The sequence below is a fragment of the Oncorhynchus tshawytscha genome, linkage group LG22 (genome assembly GCF_018296145.1).
Source record: "Oncorhynchus tshawytscha isolate Ot180627B linkage group LG22, Otsh_v2.0, whole genome shotgun sequence".
Lineage (NCBI taxonomy): Eukaryota > Metazoa > Chordata > Actinopteri > Salmoniformes > Salmonidae > Oncorhynchus > Oncorhynchus tshawytscha.
Genome location: NC_056450.1, coordinates 32,758,449 through 32,779,642, shown reverse-complemented (window position 1 = coordinate 32,779,642; position 21,194 = coordinate 32,758,449). Strand labels below are relative to the sequence as shown.

Genomic DNA, 21,194 nt, shown 5'->3' with positions numbered 1-21,194 from the left:
CAATGGACAATCAAGTTATTACTGTTGTGTCATTAAACATATATAACATTTATTTTGTGTACGTTCCTTATTCATGTGTTATTCAATTAATATAGGCCTCGAGAGGAAGGCAGATTGAAAACTTTTAGGGTTAAGATTATATTTTGTTTTAACTGTTTCATCGCTGGACTGAAGCTTGCTGGTTGACATTTAGGCCGACTGTAAAGAATTTTTCACACATGAGAGATTGATCAAGAATTTAGTTGCAATTCAATGTTTTAAATGCAAAAATGTTGGTATCTTCAGGGGGAAGAAGAAGAGTCAAAACAATTTTCTCAGATTTTTTATATAACCAGAGAGATATTTTATTTGTCCTGCTATCTCTTAGTAATTAGTAATGATGACAGTGGATTTCCTGTTATGCTGTCAAACAGCTTTCATCACATTATTGGTCTCACCCATCCTTACACACAGTCACTCTATAGGCCATTCATAGTTCTAGGACCAGTTTTTCCTCCCTGCCACGGGCGCCACCAGTCGTAAACAGTTGGAGGGGAAACAAAACACTGACCTTAGATCAGCTTCTAAGGGCAACTTTATTCTACTCCACCAGAGCATGTTGACAGCTTTGAGTCGGACTACCCAAAAACCATACCCAACCCCCACTGTGTTACCAAGAGGCCCGGCTTGGATCTTGTGTAATATTCCGATTGGCCGTCGGTTCTTGAGGGCGTGGTAATGGGCGTCACTGGAAGTATTGTGATATCACAATCAGCTGTTTTGTACGTTCTACATTCTGATCCGAGGATCAGCTGGAGGAAGCAATAACAGAGGGAAAATCTGCAGGGGAAAAAATCGAGCAAGAGGGAAAAAACTGCAGATGTTATACTCTGAACATCAGGTGTAAATTCAAGTTTTACACGAAGCCCCTTCTTCTACGAAGAAAGCCTTTTTTTTATTTTGTATTATGGTGTTTTAACTACCTCACTTAAAAGGCAACCTAAAGCTATGCTTTAAGAATTATTGTCGTTTCTACTTTGTGTGAGATCATCACGTTTACAATTTGAAATATATTGCTAATACAGGTAAGCTATTAAATCTACTTTGCTGTTGTTTTTTGTGCTTTCTGAAAGGCAAACTGTGTAAGCTTGCAGGGTATCAGGCTACCTCTGCCACTGACGCCTGTATAGCTATCTCTGATGATGCATAGCCTATCTCATAACAGCAGATGAAGAAAATGCGAATTAGGTTGTGTTATAAACAGAATCATTCTGAAACAAAACAATCTACATTACGACGGAATTAATCCATTGTAGTAGTGGCTGTCACCGAGGAAAATACATTAGTTCTGCGTGAAATTAATTATCGACTGTTATGCATCCTAGACATCCGTTTATAGGTCATGGACGTTTTGATGGCTTCCATAAATTGATGCTTTTACGGAAACCTCGACGTCCGGTTTATGATCTCTCAGAATATGAAAATTATGTTTACATAAAACCTGTCCTTGTTTTTCACCAAACGCTGGGGTGTTGTGTCGAATGAAGACGATGGGGGGTATTTTTGAACTGTGCCTTTCTCTCTTCCTCAGTGCTTATGTAGGCCTATGTATGGATTTTAAACGACCTCGATATTATAATTGATTCCTTCGCATCAGTCCTATACTGGTGAGCCTATCTGTCATTGCCATGACCCTTCAGCTATATCCATAGCCGTGTCACAGACTCGGAGCTTACACGGATAATTCATGTTTAACCTGACCGCTATCGACAATGACTTATTCTGGGCCCTATTTTTCTCGTCGTCGGTGACATTGGGAAGGTTTTTGTAATCCAAATTAATTTATATCTGGCTTTAAATCAAATGTACACTGCTTGCTGTCGGACCCATAAAAGAATAAAACAAACGTTTTTCTTTCTTTTTCTCTCTCTCTCATCGGCATCTGTCAATGTGGTTGTTTAACTCGAAACAAAGCAGTTAAGGATGTTGAATCATTCCTTTATTTATTAACAATGCTTGGGGTTTATTCTTTCTTTTGCATCCGAACAATTGCAGTTGAAATACATAAATAAATACATAAATAATTATTTGATGGCACCAGAATTGTTCCTTTTCCTCGACTGAAGTCGGCTGAACCAGCAGCATCAGTGACGTAAGAGTCCTTCGTCATGCAAGCGCATAGGAGGTATTTATGTTGTTTTCGCGAAGCCACGCCCATCTCCCTCAGCTCCTCCCTCTGGTTAAACGGCCTTCTGACTGCCATGAGCAGAGAAATTATGAGCGCATCTGGGAATAGCAGAGCAACAGAGCGCTTTTGTTTTGTAGAATTAGGAAGAAAAAATGAAATATATAATTGTCTATATCTGGTCTTTACCTATTTGCTATGAGCTTACCAGTTTATAACCAGTGGATCAGGGTGAAAAACACAAAAAGCATAAAAGTAATATGCATTTGTACACTGTTTTAACACGTATTATTATATCAAATCAAAGTTTATTTGTCACGTGCGCCGAATACAACAGACCTTACAGTGAAATGCTTACTTACAGGCTCTAACCAATAGTGCAGAGAAGGGGGGGAGTATGTGTGTGTGTGTAGGTAAGTAAAGAAATAAAACAACAGTAAAAAGACATTTGAACATTTTGGCTATGTAGAATAAATGATTAACTCAACAGGTACCTGGCAGGGCTGTAATTACCATACCATATGCCATTAGTTTTGAATAACACATTTTTGCACATGGGTTCAATCGCCATTCTACACCATTTACTGTAAGGTTATGTTTCCTTTTAGAATGAATTAAACCAGTCACCAGTGCTGTCACAATGGAATCTTTATAACCACAAGTAATAATTCAATAGGTACAGTAAACATTGTGATGTCATCCAGAAGATAAATGCCTTGTGTTGGTCTATCATATTTCCCCCTTAGTTTATACAGGGCAAAAATATGGGAAATCTCGCGACATTTTCCTTGGATACATTTCCAATGTATTTTTTTCCTGTTTTCCCCAAACATCAGTCCTTATATGGACCACCTGAGGCATGAGAGACCACTGCTGGCTGTTTAATAATGTTTCCAATATGTTCCAGTGCTGTTCTTATCCCTGGTGTCGTCTGTCTGTCCCAGTAGACAGAATGGTATATTTATACACCAGGCAGATAATACTGAATTAGCATCACAGCTGACTGATAGCATTTGCTTATCAAGGATACTGAATGGTGCTTCACACAGTGCCTTCAAAGGAAGTGTGTTTGTGTGTGTTAATGACTTGGGAACTCATAAAAAAAAGTGTCCCTGGGACAGTTTAATATTCTTAGAAAGATTCAAAGTGGGTAAACTCACGTAAATACATTTTTTTAATAAATGTTTTATCTCGCATCATCCTGTGACTTCAGTAAGCCTTAAGGAATGCATGAAAAACAGTCAAGAAAGGAGCTGATCAACAGACTCCTCTATGTCCTCTGCAACATCTCTCATATCTCCACCTAAACCATCAACATTCATTTCATTAGTAGCCTATCGCTTTATTTTACGAGCCTTCTTATGACGTTTTATATTTGCCTTATAAACATATGTAGCCACAGATAAACCATTACAAAACTGTATAATGCAATGATAAGACAGAAGCTAGAAGTCAGAATGAACTTTCTTAGCAGTAGGTTTTTATTGAAATAGAATAAGGCTTTGTTTTATCCTCTCTACAAGCACATCACACTGGTTAAATCAACGTTGTTTCCACGTCATTTTATTAAAATGACATTGAACCATAGACTTTAAATTGACGTCTGTTTACATCCCTGTTTTGAGAAAGGCAGCATTACTTTCTTCTTGGCTGCTTTCCTGACAGGATCGTTTCTGAAAAAAATGTCTAGTAAATGTGATCATTTCTGTGTGTGTGTTTCTCTTCTTAGCGTGAGACTCCTGTGTCCTCCTGTCGGCTCCTGGTGTCAGTGTCACCATGGCAACCGTCCAAATAAGCAGGAAGTGTCGCTTTCCACCCATGCGTAACATATGTCCCTATCCTTCTTCATCACGCTTCTTTCCTTTCATTTATCTTCCTCACCTCATTGTACACCTTTCTCCCTCTCTCGACCTCCTCTGTTTTTATCCATACCTGTAGCCTAATTGCTATCTCTCTCCTTTCCTCTTCTCCCCTTACATTAATCTCTCACACTTTTCATTTGTCTCTCTTCCTCCTTCCTCTTTATAACCCCCCCCCCTCTCCCCCATATTATCTAATTTTAGAAAGTACACCCTGTCAGATCAGAGAGATCAGTGTTCCGTCATACCGTCCAGTAGCCTCTGCAGGAATGATATGTCTCTCTGATATCCAATATCTCCCTCCATGGTTAAATACAGGGACAGAAAAGTGCAGGCTCCAGTGGCTCAGTTGGTTAGAGTATGAGGCTTGCAATATCAGGGATGTAGGTTCGATCCCCAGATGACCTATGAAGTGTCTAAACTTTTTGTATATTATATTATACTGTATTTGTTATTTTTTTACTGTCTTTGTGTTACTCCTTCCCCCTAGACTCCAGGCCCTGATTACGACCCGAGTTAAGCGTGCGTAAATTGAACTTTACTCTCTATGCATATTCTGACCTTGAACTTAAGCATGGGTCTAGCGAACCTGCCAGTTCCAGGTGGAAAAAACGTGTACTTTATTTTTTTCATATAGAAATAACAGCATTCTCCATGCACTGTAATTTCTGAATGGATAAGAGCTATGTAAATGCATAATCCGTTTGGAGAAGGGGATTGTAAATACACACATCAATTGTTTTAAGTGATTTTTACTTATGATCCCTGGAGACGAATGTGAAACCAGTGATATGGAAGCTAACTGAAAAGCATGACAACATGACATGTCTTGCTGCCTCTTTCCCACAGTGAAATAGGTTACAAACACACCAAGACAGCCTTGAAGAGGGCACGAAAATGCCTTTCCCCCTCAGGAGATTGAAAAGAATAGGCATGGGTCCCCAGATCCTCAAAAAGTTTTACAGCTGATCCATTGAGAGCATCCTGACTGGTTGCATCATTGCCTGGTATGACAACTGCTCGGCATCCGACCGTAAGGCGCAACAGAGGGTAGTGCGTACGGCCCAGTACATCACTGGGGCCAAGCTTCCTGCCATCCAGGACCTTTATACTAGGCGGTGTCAGAGGAAGGCCCAAAACATTGTCAAAGACTCCAGTCACCCAACTCATAGCCTGCTCTCTACGGCAAGCGTTACCGAAGCGCCAAGTCTAGGTCCAAAAGGCTCCTTAACTGCTTCTACCCCCAAGCCTTAAGACTGCTGAACAATTAATCAAATGCCCCCTCCCCCCCTTTGTTTTGACACTGCTGCTACTCGTGGTTTATTATCTATGCATAGTCACATTACCCCTACCTACATGTACAAATTACCTCGACTAACCTATATCCTCACACATTGACTCGGTACCGGTAGGCCCCTGTATGTAGCCTCGTTATTGTTATCTTACTGTGTAACTTTTACATTTTTTACTATAGTGTATTTAGTAAAAAATTTTTTTACTCTACATTCTTAAAACGACATTGTTGGTTAAGGGCTTGTAAGTAAGCTTTTTACGGTAAGGTCTACACCTGTTGTATTCAGCATTTTATGGTAAGGTCTACACCTGTTGTATTCGACACGTGACCTTTTTTGTGTGATTTGATAAATAGCTGTGCCATCGTTCTGAATTTTAATTGTGTGCCCTCATAATTTGCATGGATGAAAGTTGGACACCCAAGCTATAGGCTTCTGTAGGGCTGAACCTAGGCTTCTTTAGGGCTGAACCTAGGCTTCTGTAGGGATGAATCTAGGCTTCTGTAGGGCTGAACCTAACGAATTTACAGTTGAAGTTGGAGGTTTACATACACTTAGGTTGGAGTCATTAAAACTAATTTTTCAACCACTCCACAAATGTCTTGTTAACAAATTATAGTTTTGGCAAGTTGGTTAGGACATCTACTTTGTGCATGACACAAGTAATTTTTCCAACAATTGTTTAGAGACAGATTATTTCACTTATAATTCATTGTATCACATTACCAGAGGCTCAGAAGTTTACATACACAAAGCTGACTGTGCCTTTAAACAGCTTGGAAAATTCCAGAAAATTATGTCATGGCTTCAGAAGCTTCTGATAGGCTTATTGACATCATTTGAGTCAATTGGAGGTGTACCTGTGGATGTATTTCAAGGCCTACCTTCAAACTCAGTGCCTCTTTGCTTGACATCATGGGAAAATCAAAAGAAATTAGCCAAGATCTCAGAAAAAAGTTGTAGACCTCCACAAATCTGGTTCATCCTTGGGAGAATTTTCCAAACGCCTGAAGGTACCACGTTCATCTGTACAAACAATAGTAAGCAAGTATAAACACCATGGGACCACATATCCGCCATAACGTTCAGGAAGGAGATGCGTTCTGTCTCCTAGAGATGAACGTACTTTGGTGCGAAAAGTGCAAATCAATCCCAGAACAACAGCAAAGGACCTTGTGAAGATGCTGGAGGAAACGGGTACAGAAGTATATATATCCACAGTAAAACAAGTCCTATATTGACATAACCTGAAAGTCCGCTCTGCAAGGAAGAAGCCACTGCTCCAAAACCGCCATAAAAAATCCAAACTACGGTTTGGAACTGCACATGGGGACAAAGATCGTATTTTTTAGAGAAATGTCCTCTGGTCTGATGAAAGGAAAATAGAACTGTTTGGCCATAATGACCATCGTTATGTTTGGAGGAAAAAGGGGTAGGCTTGCAAGCCGAAAAACACCCTCCCAACCGTGAAGCATGGGGGTGGCAGCATCATGTTGTGGGGGTGCTTTGCTGCAGGAGGGACTGGTGCACTTCTCAAAATAGATGGCGTCATGAGGAAAGGAAAATGATGTGGATATATTGAAGAAACATCTCAAGACATCAGTTAAAGCTTGGTCACAAATTAGCCTTCCAAATGAAAAATGACCCAAGCATACTTCCAAAGTTGTTACAAAATGACTTAAGGACAACAAAGTCAAGGTATTGGAGTGGCCAACACAAAGCCCTGACCTCACCCTATAGAAGATTTGTGGGCAGAACTGAAAAAGCGTGTGCGAGCAAGGAGGCCTACAAACCTGACTCAGTTACACCACCTCTGTCAGGAGGAATGGGCCAAAATTCACCCAACTGATTGTGGGAAGCTCGTGGAAGGCTACTCGAAACGTTTGACCCAAGTTAAACAATTTTAAAGGCAATGCTACCAAATACTAATTGAGTGTGTACACTTCTGACCCACTGGGAATGTGATGAAAGAAATAAAAGCTGAAATAAATAATTATCTCTACTATTATTCTGATATTTCACATTCTTAAAATAAAGTGGTGATCCTAACTGAGCTAAGAGAGATAATTTGTATTGGGATTAAATTACAGGAATTGTGAAAAACTGAGTTTAAATGTATTTGGCTAAGGTGCATGTAAACTTCCGACTTCAACTGTATGTATGCACTTTAGAATGTTTTAATTATAGCCTATGGCCGGGCTTTTCTTAGCTTTATTTGACCATTTGTATCATGTAAAATATTAGCCATTATTGGAGCCACCATCAGTAATACCCACATACATTTATAACTGTCACTTGCACTGTTCGTTTTCTTACATTTTGTACCATTCCGTTCCGTTTACCGTTCATTCCTCTGTCACATCCGTGCAAGTTGTTCCTGAGGGTCGCGAGCATTAGTGGATCATATTAGGCTAACGTTCAATAATTTGGGACATGTTGCCTATTCTAATCATTGTGTAACTCAGACCACACATAGCAGGTTAAACCTAGAGCCTTGCGCACGGTTCACGACGACTGGATCGTTGTCATACAGTTTCATGATTAGTGAGAATTGGGGTAGATTTGTAGACTCTTTTCAACACCTATTGTACACTTTTTTCCACATTCTGTCACGCCCTGGTCAAAGTATTTTGTGTTTATCTTTATGTATTTGGTCAGGCCAGGGTGTGGCATGGGGTTTTTGTAATTGTGGTGTGTTTGTCTTGGGGTTTTGGTGGTGGTATTGGGATTGTAGCTTAGTGGGTTGTCTAGCAAGGTCTATGGCTGTCTGGAGTGGTTCTCAATCAGAGGCAGGTGCTTATCGTTGTCTCTGATTGGGAACCATATTTAGGCAGCCATATTCTTTGAGTTTGTCGTGGGTGATTGTCCTTAGTGTCTTACTTGTACTCTCTGTTAGTTTGCACTAGATAGGCTGTTTTCGGTTTTCATTACGTTTATTGTTTTGTAGTGTTTAGTGTTTAGTCGTGTTTACGTTTTGTTTAATAAATATGGATCGCAATCGACACGCTGCAGTTTGGTCCGACTCTCCTTCATCACCACTAGAAAACCGTTACAGAATCACCCACCACCAACGGACCAAGCAGCGTGTTAACAGGCAGGAACCACAGGAGAGGCAACAGAGGCAGCAGCAGCAGGAGCAGCAGCAGCTGCAGTGGGAGAGGCTGCACCACCTGGAGAAATGGACATGGGAGGAAGAACTGGACGGTAAAGGACCCTGGGCTCAGCCTGGAGAATATCGCCGCCCCAAGGAAGAACTGGAGGCGGCGAAAGCTGAGAGGCGCAGATATGAGGAGGCAGCACGGCGTAGCGGATGGAAGCCTGAGAATCAGCCCCAAAAATTTCTTGGGGGGCTCAGGGAGAGTGTGGCAGAGTCAGGAGTCAGACCTGAGCCAACTCTCCCTGTTTATCGTGAGGAGCCAAGGAGGAGACCAGAACCAGAGACTGTGAAGGAGTTAATGGGGAAATTGGAGGAGAGAGAAATGAGGGAGTTGCTGTGTTGGTGCTTTTTGCATGGAATTCGCCCGACGGAACGTGTTGGGGATTTGATGGCACCTGGGTTAGCGCTCCATACTCGTCCTGAGGTGCGTGTTAGTCGGCTGGTGAAGTTGGTGCCAGCCTCACGCACCAGGCCTCCTGTGCACATCCCTAGCCTTGCACATCCTGTGCCAACACTGCTCTCAAGATCTCCAGTACGCCTTCACGGTCTAGCCCATCCTGTGCTACCTCCACACTCCAGTCCTCCGGTAGCAGCTCCCCGCTCCAGGCTTCCTGTGCGTGTCCTCGATCCAGTACCACCAGTTCCAGCACCATGCACCAGGCCTTCAGTGTGCCTTGCCTGTTCAGCGCAGCCAGCGCTTTTCTCCTCTCCTGCGCTGCTGGAGTCTCCCGCCTGTTTAGCGCAGCCAGAGCCTTTCTCCTCTACAGCGCTGCCGGATCCTCCCGCCTGTTCAGCGCAGCCAGAGCCTTCCTCCTCTACAGCGCTGCCGGAGCCTCCCGCCTGTTTAGCGCAGCCAGAGCCTTTCTCCTCTCCTACGCTGCCGGAGTCTCCCGCCTGTTCAGCGCAGCCAGAGCTGCCAGCCTGCATGGAGAAGCCAGAGCTGCCAGCCTGCATGGAGCAGCCAGAGCTGTCAGTCCGCATAGAGCAGCCAGAGCTGTCAGTCCGCATAGAGCAGCCAGAGATGTCAGTCTACATGAAGCAGCCCGAGCTGCCAGTCTGCATGAAGCAGCCAGTCTACATGGAGCAGCCAGAGCTGCCAGTCTGCATGGAGCTGCCAGTCTGCAAGGAGCAGCCAGAGCTGTCAGTCTACATGAAGCAGCCCGAGCTGCCAGTCTGCATGAAGCAGCCAGTCTACATGGAGCAGCCAGAGCTGCCAGTCTGCATGAAGCAGCCAGAGCTGTCAGTCTGCATGGAACAGTCAGAGCTGTCAGTCTGCATGGAGCAGCCAGAGCTGTCAGTCTACATGAAGCAGCCCGAGCTGCCAGTCTGCATGAAGCAGTCAGTCTACATGGAGCAGCCAGAGCTGTCAGTCCGCATGGAGCAGCCAGAGCTGTCAGTCTACATGAAGCAGCCCGAGCTGCCAGTCTGCATGAAGCAGCCAGTCTACATGGAGCAGCCAGAGATGTCAGTCTGCATGAAGCAGCCAGAGCTGTCAGTCTGCATGGAGCAGCCAGTCTGCATGGAGCAGCCAGTCTGCATGGAGCTGCCAGTCTGCATGGAGCTGCCAGTCTGCATGGAGCTGCCAGTCTGCAAGGAGCTGTCAGTCTGCACGGAGCTGTCAGTCTGCACGGAGCTGCCAGTCTGTAAGGAGCTGCCAGTCTGCAAGGAGCTGCCAGTCAGCACGGAGCCGCCAGAGCGGTCAGTCTGTAAGAAGCCGCCAGAGCTGTCAGCCTATATGGAGCAGCTAGTGCCGCCAGTCTGCCCAGCGCCGCCAGTGCCCCCAGTCTGCCCAGCGTCGCCAGTCTGCCCAGCGCCGTCAGTCTGCCCAGCATCGCCAGTCTGCCCAGCGTCGCCAGTCTGCCCAGCGTCGCCAGTCTGCCCAGCGCCGTCAGTCTGCCCAGCATCGCCAGTCTGCCCAGCATCGCCAGTCTGCCCAGCGTCGTCAGTCTGCCCAGCGTCGTCAGTCTGCCCAGCGTCGTCAGTCTGCCCAGCGTCGTCAGTCTGCCCAGCACCGCCAGTATGCCCAGCGCCGCCAGTCTGCCCAGCGCCGCCAGTCTGCCCAGCATCGCCAGTCTGCCCAGCGCCGCCAGTCTGCCCAGCGCCGCCAGTCTGCCCAGCGCCGCCAGATCTGCCAGTCAACCAGACTCTTCCAGATCTGCCAGTCAACCAGACTCTTCCAGATCTGCCAGTCAACCAGACTCTTCCAGATCTGCCAGTCAACCAGACTCTTCCAGATCTGCCAGTCAGCCAGGATCTGCCAGTCAGCCAGGATCTGCCAGTCAGCCAGGATCTGCTGAAACCACCAGCCAGCCAGGAGCTGGTAGATCTATCTACCTGCCTGAGCTTCCTCTCACTCCTGAGCTTCCTCTCACTCCTGAGCTTCCTCTCACTCCTGAGCTTCCTCTCACTCCTGAGCTTCCTCTCACTCCTGAGCTTCCTCTCACTCCTGAGCTTCCTCTCACTCCTGAGCTTCCTCTCACTCCTGAGCTTTCTCTCACTCCTGAGCTTTCTCTCACTCCTGAGCTTTCTCTCACTCCTGAGCTTTCTCTCACTCCCGAGCTTCCCCTCAGTCCCGAGCTGCCTCGGTCCCGAGCTGTCCTTCAGTCCCGATCTGCTCCTCAGTCCAGTGGGGTTCTGGGTGGGGACTACTAGGCCATGGTCGGCGGCGAGGGTGGACTATCCAGGGACGAAGGGAGAGGGGACTAAGACATTAAAGGAGTGGGGTCCACGTCCCCGCGCCGGAGCCGCCACCATGGACAGACGCCCACCCGGACCCTCCCTATTGTTTTGAGGTGCGTTCGGGAGTCCGCACCTTAGGGGGGTTCTGTCACGCCCTGGTCAAAGTATTTTGTGTTTATCTTTATGTATTTGGTCAGGCCAGGGTGTGGCATGGGGTTTTTGTAATTGTGGTGTGTTTGTCTTGGGGTTTTGGTGGTGGTATTGGGATTGTAGCTTAGTGGGTTGTCTAGCAAGGTCTATGGCTGTCTGGAGTGGTTCTCAATCAGAGGCAGGTGCTTATCGTTGTCTCTGATTGGGAACCATATTTAGGCAGCCATATTCTTTGAGTTTGTCGTGGGTGATTGTCCTTAGTGTCTTACTTGTACTCTCTGTTAGTTTGCACTAGATAGGCTGTTTTCGGTTTTCATTACGTTTATTGTTTTGTAGTGTTTAGTGTTTAGTCGTGTTTACGTTTTGTTTAATAAATATGGATCGCAATCGACACGCTGCAGTTTGGTCCGACTCTCCTTCATCACCACTAGAAAACCGTTACACATTCCAACATTTCATGGTTTGAACTTGAATGTGACCATTTTCAGGGTGAATCAAACCCCTGTATTTTTTGTGCGTAAAGGCTCTCCAAACCTGTCTTTTTTAATGATTCATGCATACTTTCCTAACCCTAAAATGTGACAAAATAATCTACAAAATCAGAGTATTTTTAAATCTACCAGTTGGTGCTGAAATGGAAACGAAGATGGATAGATGGGTTGGTTGTTTAGCAACAAAAACCACCCGCTCACAACCATCGGGCAAAACAGATGAGGTTGGCTTAGATTGTTGACAACATTTAAACTGTATTTCTTCTCCAATGTTTATTGAAAACATAAATACATTTGCACAATGACCACTTGTTGTCTCTCAAATATATAGTTGAAGTTGTTGGCTAGCTAGCTAGCAATCAATAACAAGATTAAACAAGCTGAAACGAGCCACTTGCGATTCTCCACATGGCAGTTTGTTGTCATTCTTGCTAGTAATCTGGCCACCCAGAATCACAACGACAGGCGCGCTGAATTACATGCATTCAACGCGCGCAATGGAAGCACCGTTATATGCACCTTCATAAGGTAAGTCTGAAAACCAACTACTGAGAAGTGTGTAAGAAAGAAAGGCGTACTTTTCCTTAATCGGAATCGGGTCCCTCGTGTCTTCTCTCGGTAGTCCATCAGGCCTAAACCCATTCTGTTGTTCACTATAGCAGTAGCACAGGGGGGAGGGTGTAACGCCATTGTTCCTCAGGAACAGCCTGGCTGCGTCTCCTTAGCCTGCAATAGCTTCCTTTCCCTTAATCAAATTTCCTTCATTACAACCCAATTCAAAGAACTCATCTGAAAGAAGCAATTGATCTGTTTGCATTTGTGTCTGAGTGTCTGACAGATTCTAACAGCATGCATACATTTTATGATCCTATTGAGAAAAGACTATTGTGATTGTTTACGATTTGTTGCGCTTATTAAGCTATTTACTTGTTATTCATTTCGGAATTACATTACAATTACCCAATAGCTCCACATTTTCCAACTTTAGTTGAATTCTTTGAAGTACAGTAAGCACCACAATGTGCACTGTTGTTACTGCATAATTTGCTAGTAGATTGAAGACAAATTGACCAGCTGAAACAGGACCGTAAAACGGTTACTGTCTCCAGTCAGCCAGTATGACCCAGACAAACCTTCTCCCTCTGTCTACCTCAGAAGTAGACAGAGATAACTGCATCTCAATACTCTAGTGCCTTCCTCATCTCCTTCCCTTCATATGCACTGATCTGAGGACAGAACAGGTGAAAGCATTATAAGTGGATGCCTACTGTGCATTTGCTTTCAGTTTACTGGTCAATTTCTTTCAGATTAGTGCAGGTGAAGGGAAGGAGATGAGGATGAGGTGAGGAAAACACGTGAGACTGTTGAGATGCAGCCAACCTATCACACTTTCTAATCTTCTCCTCATAAATGGTTCCTTGACCAACATGATTAAAGTAGCCCTGGAACAGAAAGGCTCTTTTTGTTCAGTTCTGCTCACGTGATTTCGCCACATACACTTCATGGCCAAAAGTATGTGGAAACCTGCTCGTCGAACATCTCATTCCAAAATCATGGGTATTAATATGGAGTTGGTCCCCCCTTTGCTGCTACAACTGCCTCCACTCTTCCTGGAAGGCTTTCCACTAGATGATGGAACATTGCTGCAGGGACATGCTTTCATTCAACCACAAGAACATTAGTGAGGTCGAGCACTGATGTTAGGCGATTAGGCCTTGCTCGCAGTTGGCATTCCAATTCATTCAAAAGGTGTTCGTTGGGGTTGAGATCAGGAGTCTGTGCAGGCCAGTCAAGTTCTTCCACACCGATCTTGACAAACTATTTCTGTGTGGACCTCGCTTTGTACACGGGGCCATTGTCATGCTGAAACAGGAAGGGGCCCTCCCCAAATTGTTGCCACAAAATTGGAAGCACAGAATCGTCTAGAATGTCATTGAATGCTGTAGTGTTAAGATTTCCCTTCACTGGAACTAAGAGCCCTAGCCCGTATCAAGAAAAACAGCCCCAGACCATTATTCCTCCTCCACCAAACTTTACAGTTGGCACTATGCATTCGGACAGGTAGTGTTTTCCTGGCATCCGCCAAACCCAGATTCGTCCGTCGGACTCCAATGGAGGCAAGCTTTGCACCACTCCAGCCAATGCTTGGCATTGCGCATGGTGATCTTAGGCGTGTGTGATGCTGCTTGGCCATGGAAACCCATTTCTGATGCTCCCGACGAACAGTTCTTGTGCTGACGTTGCTTCCAGAGGCAGTTTGGAACTCGGCATTGAGTGTTGCACCCGAGAACAGACGATTTTTACGCACTACGCGCTTCAGCACTCAGCGGTTCCGTTCTGTGAGCTTGTGTGGCCTACCACTTCACGGCTGAACTGTTGTTGCTCCTAGACATTTCCACTTCACAATAACAGCACTTACAATTGACGGGGGCAGCTCTAACAGGGCAGAAATTTGACGAACTGACTTGGAAAGATGCCACGTTGAAAGTCACTGAGCTCTTCAGTAGGGGCCATTCTACTGCATGTGTGTTTGTCTATGGAGATTGCATGGCGGTGTGCTCAATTGTATACACCTGTCAGCAACAGCTGTTGCTGAAATAGTCAAGTCCACAATTTTTGGCCATATCTCCTTCATCTCGCTTTTTACTCATTTGTGATTCGCAACGCTGCTTTCTAATGTTCCTCTCCACTTGTTCCCATTGTCTTTGGATTTGTAATCTAAATATTTTCTTGCTGTTATTAATAGTCTGTCCTGTCTTTCTTTTGTCTCCCCACAGGCCTTTGCAGCGATACCAAGTAAAACCTTACATTTGCACTAAGGAAGCCTGTCGAGTCCTGTAAGAAAATCAACCTACGAGATCAAGACAAGAAAAGGGTTGAAGCAAAGAGAGGCCAAGAAAACCGTGCTCACTTTCCTGACCTGGCAACTGTTTGACAAAGCGAAAAGCGAAATAACTAACTAAATAAGAGAAACAAAAATACTTAATAAGTAGCAAAAACACACAAAGGCAGCTAGCTATACCTTGAGAACTACAACTATACACAGAACCTGACTTCCGCGATCCCTGACCCTTGACTTTTTACCCATTGACGTGTACCCGACCAACCGGCCTAGCCATGTTCCAAGCTCTGAGCAGCCTGTTCTTCGGAGAGGTGGAGGAGGTGGCCGCAGAGATCAAGGGGCCCAACCCCTGTGTGACCGACGCTGATGAGGAAGGATGGATGCTGGTCAACCTGCCCGGTGAGTCCTCCCTTAGGGATAGTTGGAAGGGGTTGGAAGTGGAGAGGGAGATGGTAGTCACTATATGGCCAGAATGGACAGGAGTGAGGATATTGATGGTACTGTTGAGCATGTATATCAGCTGTTCGTTTTCTAAGGTCAAAGGTTTTGGTGATTTGTGGTCAGCACTTCAGTCCTCTCTAGTGTGGCCATATAGTGATGGGGGTGTGGGGGCTAATATATTGTTTAAAATCTCCATAAAAGGGAATCTGAATAGTTTAGAGGCCACATCTCAAACTAAATATATAAGCCCCAATGAAACACATCACAAAACAGTCAGTACAACAATACTGTCACTGACATGACCAAGCGGTTAGAGGGTCGAAGTAACTAATTATATTATTCCTATTTTTATGTTTTGTGTTTCTTTACCCTTTCTTCTCCCCCCTCTCCAATTTTATTTAAATATCCTGACATTTCTCACTGGTGTGTGTGTGTGCGTGTGTGTGTGTGTGTGTGTGTGTGTGTGTGTGCGTGCGTGTGTGTGTGTGCATGTGCTCCCCTTCTAATGACCCCACAACCTGCATGGCTTCTTCCTCTTTGCCTTCACCTTTCCCCCTAACCTACACCACCCTAAACATACACCCTACCTCAATTGGCCAACTCCTCCATGGTCCCACCTTTACTCTGTTCTCAGGGGAAGATGATTGTGCGATGCTATTAGAGGGAGGGATAGAGGCGCCATCGATAGCACAGGCGCAAGCACAAAACAACCAATCAAATCACCCAGACACACCCACCAGAACTGAGTGCCCCGTCCCATCTCCAACCCCTCCCCCCCAATATCAGAATCGCCGCAGAACACACAAAGCTTGTTCACGAGTGGCAACAGTGGCGCCATCAGACCCCCTCTCCACTCTCCCTTCTGCTAGCCCGTTAGCCACGGGCATCGTTACGCCCATATCCCTAAAAAGGCGGGCCAGGCTCTCCACCCCATCTGTGTCCCCTGGCAGTAGTGGGTCGGAGAGAGGCTGCATGGACGAGAGCTGGTTCGTTACCCCTCCCCCCTGTTTCACTGCAGAGGGAGCCACGGCCGAGACCAGCCCCATGGAGGATCTGCTTATAGAACACCCCAGCATGTCCGTCTACGTCTCCCCTAGCAACCTGTCCATGATCTCCAACGGCAACCTGTCCATCGTCGGAGAGGAGAGCATCACCAGCCTGACAGGCAGCATGAGGTGAGGACCGACCGACCAACACCTTATTATATCTTTGTCACCATGTAATAGATCTGGCACATAGCCACCGTTCTATGAGAGAGCTACATAACTGCTTGACTAATGTTCTATACCCCCACTTCCTCCTATTCCTCCCCTCCTCTAGCAGGGTGGCAGAACCAGCCGCTACCTCTGCCGTCCATAATACCATGCCCACCAGGGTGACCCGAGGAGCCGCTGCCCAGGCCGGTACCCTGGCCAAGGTGACCCAGGTGGCCAGGGTTCAGAGGGGCAAGGCCCGCACTGAGAGGCGCCACCTTGGACGCAACCGCATCCAGCGCCAGAACCGCACTAGGGAGCAGGTTCCCCGCCACGCAGCCCACGCTAGAAACACCTACCTGCACCAGCCCTGCCAGCGTAACATCTGCCACTGAGCTCCCAGGTGGAGCCATTTACTCTGAGGGCATTAGTGGTTATACTCCCCCTTACATACATACAGGTAGATTTATATGGACACACACACATATATACTCATGTAGACAAATATGTAAATACATATGCACACAACGTACACGCATCATTTACACATGCACACACAGCACATAGACACTCTCTCTTTCACTAAATCACTCTCCCACACACACACACACACACACACACACTAATTGATTTACGTAGGCTACTGTGCCATGTTAGGCCCTAAACCCCAACCAAGCCCTCTAATAACTTAAGTCTATTGTTGTTAGCTGTCACATATAAACATTTTTGAAAAACTTGCAAAAAAATATTACTTAGCAACTAATATGTGTGTAAAACTATAAAACGTTCCATCTACTCTCTCCATTTCAGTTAAAACACTCATCTCCTCTGTCTCTTCCTAGTGGAAGTCCACCTATTTACTGTCATGGAATACATGGCCCTCTCTCCTTTGCAGCTGTCCTAATGCTTTTAATCAGGTTGGGGGACAGGCAGGCAAAGGAGGAGAAATTAAAGATGCTCACTCTCTTTCTGCGGGAACAAGCTTTTATAGGGAATCTTTATTAGATAGTACACCTGTGGACATGTAATCATTTTAGCCGTTGAGTATCTACGTAGCTGGTTATAAATGAAGACGGGGAAAGGCTGCCCACAGGAAAAACATCTCATCTGGACCTTTAGTTGCCGTGTTTGAGTTACCAAACATTTTTTAATTAAAAAAAGGAAGAGTATACCGTGTACATTACAGTGAGAGAGGAGAAAAACCAGAAGAGGTGTTTGTCCTCTTGTCCCAATGTGAGGGATGGAAGCAGGTAGAGGAAGGTGAAAGAGAGGAAGACGAAAACAGACTAAAGAGTAAAAAGAAGTCAAAAACGACGAATTGGAGAGTTTTAGATAGGATGACAGAGGAACCAGAGTAGATGTAGTTGACTGTGTAGTGTAGCTTTCTGGGCAACCAATAGTTAATTTTTAGAATGCCTAACTGGCTACTTTTACATATTTGGCTTGCCGTCTGTGACTAAGACAAGTTTGCCAATGCAGAAACAAACAGGCACTCTTATCTCAAGTCAGGCAGACTTGCAAAGCAGGAAGCTGATTCCCTAATTTCCTAAACGTTTTTGTTCAACAACTACAACACGATCAGGAAAGTAATTCAGAGCTGTCTGGTCATAAGAAGTCTAGTATAACTAGCTTCAATGACTGTGCATAGTTAACTGTGTATGTCCTGTGCAAATGACTTTGTTGGGACGTACCATAATGATATATGTAGGGAAACTAGCCAAGGGTTGCCTGTAGGTTACAAGGTATGACAGGCTAAAGTAGGTGCAAGGCGGTAGAGATGGCAACTCTTTATTTTGGTTTGTTTGTTTGTCTGCTACTGTTATTAAAGTTATGGAGAAGCTAGGCCTAACCAATGCTCTCTGAATGATGTCTGTGACAGGAAAAGCCTGTTCCCTGCAGCCCCATAATGAGAGCACATCGTTTCATCCAAATAGCTGACAACCTAAAAACTTGGCCTAGTTTGACAGAATGACTGTGAAAGATTCACACTTTGAGGAGAATAGTATAAAAAAATATATATATATACATTTGCTCAGAACACACATTGGGCTCCAACTGATGTTGTTGTGCTGTGATGCTTCTGCATTAAGACACCTCCCCCTAACTAAATATTAATCAAGTGACAACCTTACCCATGAAAAGACAAACAGGGAAATAGATAACATCGACCAATCCCTTTTCACTTCACGTCATTCAGTGACAACAGGGTAATCATGGTAGGAGACTCGGGGTGAACACACACACACACACACACACACACACACCCACACACACAATGTCCACTGGGCTGATACTGCTCAGTCTTGCTAGTAAAGACTAGCTCAAGGACAGAGAATTAGTTATGAGTGACCCTTTACCTTCTACACCCACTCCCTGGCCTCCTAATAGCACATCCAGCCGTAACAGTGTCCCCCACCTTAAGATCTAGCTTACTGAGATGTATTCAACTACAATAGTAAACTATGGTGCTGAAGTGTATATGACTATACACTAAAGTTTGTAAATGATTTGAGACATGGATGTAAGTTTGCACTGTCATACATTTTGGTGAGTCAAAGTTTTAGCTGTGTGATGTCTTTTATTCTCCTTTGGGATGTTTACTTTTTCTTTTTGTTTTGTATCAACCATCAAAGGTCTGTGAGAGTGAGAGGATGTGTGTTAAAAAAATACTTCAAAAGACTAATAATGATCAATTATTTTTCTTGTACATATTAGAATACAGGTTGTAATGCTCCTTGCCGTTAGGTGTCAAAGCGACTCAGGATTAGAGTCCTTAAAGTAGCTACCATCTTGACTGAGGACAAGACTGTCCCTGCCTCTTTCCTGAATAGGACAGTAAGGATGCATCTCAATAATCTAAAGTGGCATCCTATCCACTTATCCTTTCCTTAATCTACACTGAGATGTGACCAATTGAGATGTACCCTATTGGAGCTTTTGGGTTAGATGTGTTAACGTTCCAATTAGACACTGCCCTCTAGGGGGATAAAAGTGTAATAACTTGTAACGACACAGGATCATTTCATGCTGGCATCATCATAACACAACACATATTTCAAAGTATAAAGATGTATTTGTGGGAGCAGTGGAATTGTTCTCTAGATACAGTGAGAGTGAGGTGAGAAATTGTTCTTATTGTTTAGAAGGTTCTGAACTAGAAACATGTATTTGTCCCTTCAATCACAAACCACCATGTTCCACTCAACGTAGCGCCAACTATCTTGTAAATTACTATATTTTATTTGAATTATCTACTAATATGATATAATTATTAATATTATGTATATTTATTTTCTGTTGCTGTTTTAAATGATGACTGTATGTAACTCTGTTTGATCCTATGAATGACGCAGTGTGTGGATTGCAGTAACGACTCACTCACACACACAGATACACACACATCTGGTCTCCATACTTCCTTAACCCCTAGGGTTTTCTGAACCTTATACTACAGTATCTCTGTGGTCACACTTCTTACTCACATGATGAAGACATTTTACAAAGAGAGAGGGGAGGGGGCCTATACATGAGAGACCATAGCTGTGTGTGTGTGTGTGTGTGTGTAACTCAACACCTCTAACAAGGCCTTGTTGGTCCTCACTGCGAGACTGTTTTTCTCTTTTTCTTGTTGTTCTTTTCCTTCTTTCCATCACCCTCTCACCTTTACGTCCATGTTATCTCCAAGTTGTTGTTTTCTGAGTATGTAGTGTGGGACTAATGAAAGGTGTGAGTTTAGGGTGGCAACCTGCCAATCACAGAGAGAGGGCGGGGCCACCAGGTGCACGTGTGTCTAGTGTGATGTGAGAGTTGTGGGGGAGGGAGGGAGGAAGAAAGAGGGGATGTGACAGAGGATGGAGTAAGCAGATAGATTGAAAAAATAATCTGAAATGAAATGTATCAACAAAAAAAAATATGCTTGTATTTTTCCCCGTTTAGTTATTAGAACAGTTGTTCAGCTGGTATGTTAATGTTTTAAAAGAAAGGGGGTTGATTGTGTGTGGATTATTTTTGTTCTGCTTTGCGCCCTAAAATGATGGCAGCTTTAAGATACTTTGGGGTTCACCCACGTACCATCTCAATGAGTGCACCCCTCCCCCGTCAAAACAACTATTTATAGACATATAAAAAAGATTGGTGTATCTGATATCTATGGTGATCGTGCCTTTCACTATTTCTGCATGGTTTTTGTGATGTACTGAATTGTTCCATCCCTGAGTGGACAGTCAAGTCCATAGACAGTCAAGCCCATAGACAGTCAAGCCCATAGACAGTGAAGACCATAGACAGTCAAGCCCATAGACAGTGAAGACCATAGACAGTGAAGACCATAGACAGTGAAGACCATAGACAGTCAAGTCCATAGACAGTCAAGTCCATAGACAGTCAAGTCCATAGACAGTCAAGTCCATAGACAGTCAAGTCCATAGACAGTGAAGACCATAGACAGTGAAGACCATAGACAGTGAAGACCATAGACAGTGAAGACCATAGACAGTGAAGACCTATGCAACCACCAACGGATGGGTTAATACAACATCCATTCAGAAAAACGCAGGTACCACACAACAACAACAACAACAACAACAACAACAATAAACACTCAGGTTGACAACCTGAATCTCGTCTCGTCATTTACACCTGAAGGACTGGTTGGTCGGTGTGAGGACTGGAGGGAAAGGAGGGGGGCAGGGTAGTTTGGGTGGGGGTTGGGATGAGGACTGGGGGAAGGGGGCAGGGTCACATGGGTGGGAAAGACAAATGGGTGGGCAATGGGGAAGACAGTACAGGAATACACACAGAAACAACAGCCACTCCAAGAACGTCCCAGTTTTAAATCTTGTGGGGGGAAAAATAAGTATGGGTTTTTGAGCAGCTGACACATTGTATGACCTAGCAGGGTTAAAATACACATACACACTCACATAC

The 21,194-nt window shown here is 44.7% G+C and overlaps 1 protein-coding gene across 4 annotated transcripts; it reads left to right on the top strand.

Annotated features, from left to right (window-relative positions):
- Positions 1 to 758: 758 nt before the first annotated feature.
- Positions 759 to 20,886, top strand: LOC112222323 (tumor protein p53-inducible nuclear protein 2). Of its 4 annotated transcripts, XM_042304086.1 has the most exons (5): positions 759 to 1,064; positions 3,894 to 3,986; positions 14,570 to 15,033; positions 15,710 to 16,250; positions 16,396 to 20,886. In XM_042304086.1, exons 3-5 carry the CDS (start codon positions 14,910 to 14,912, stop codon positions 16,661 to 16,663), a joined length of 933 nt encoding a protein of 310 aa, XP_042160020.1. In that variant the 5' UTR covers positions 759 to 1,064; positions 3,894 to 3,986; positions 14,570 to 14,909; the 3' UTR covers positions 16,664 to 20,886. The 4 variants fall into 4 exon arrangements, with proteins under 4 accessions (XP_042160020.1, XP_024240871.1, XP_024240869.1 ...); XM_024385103.2 differs by lacking the exon at positions 3,894 to 3,986 and having other exon boundaries at positions 16,399 to 20,886; XM_024385101.2 differs by lacking the exon at positions 3,894 to 3,986.
- The last annotated feature ends 308 nt before the right edge of the window (positions 20,887 to 21,194 follow it).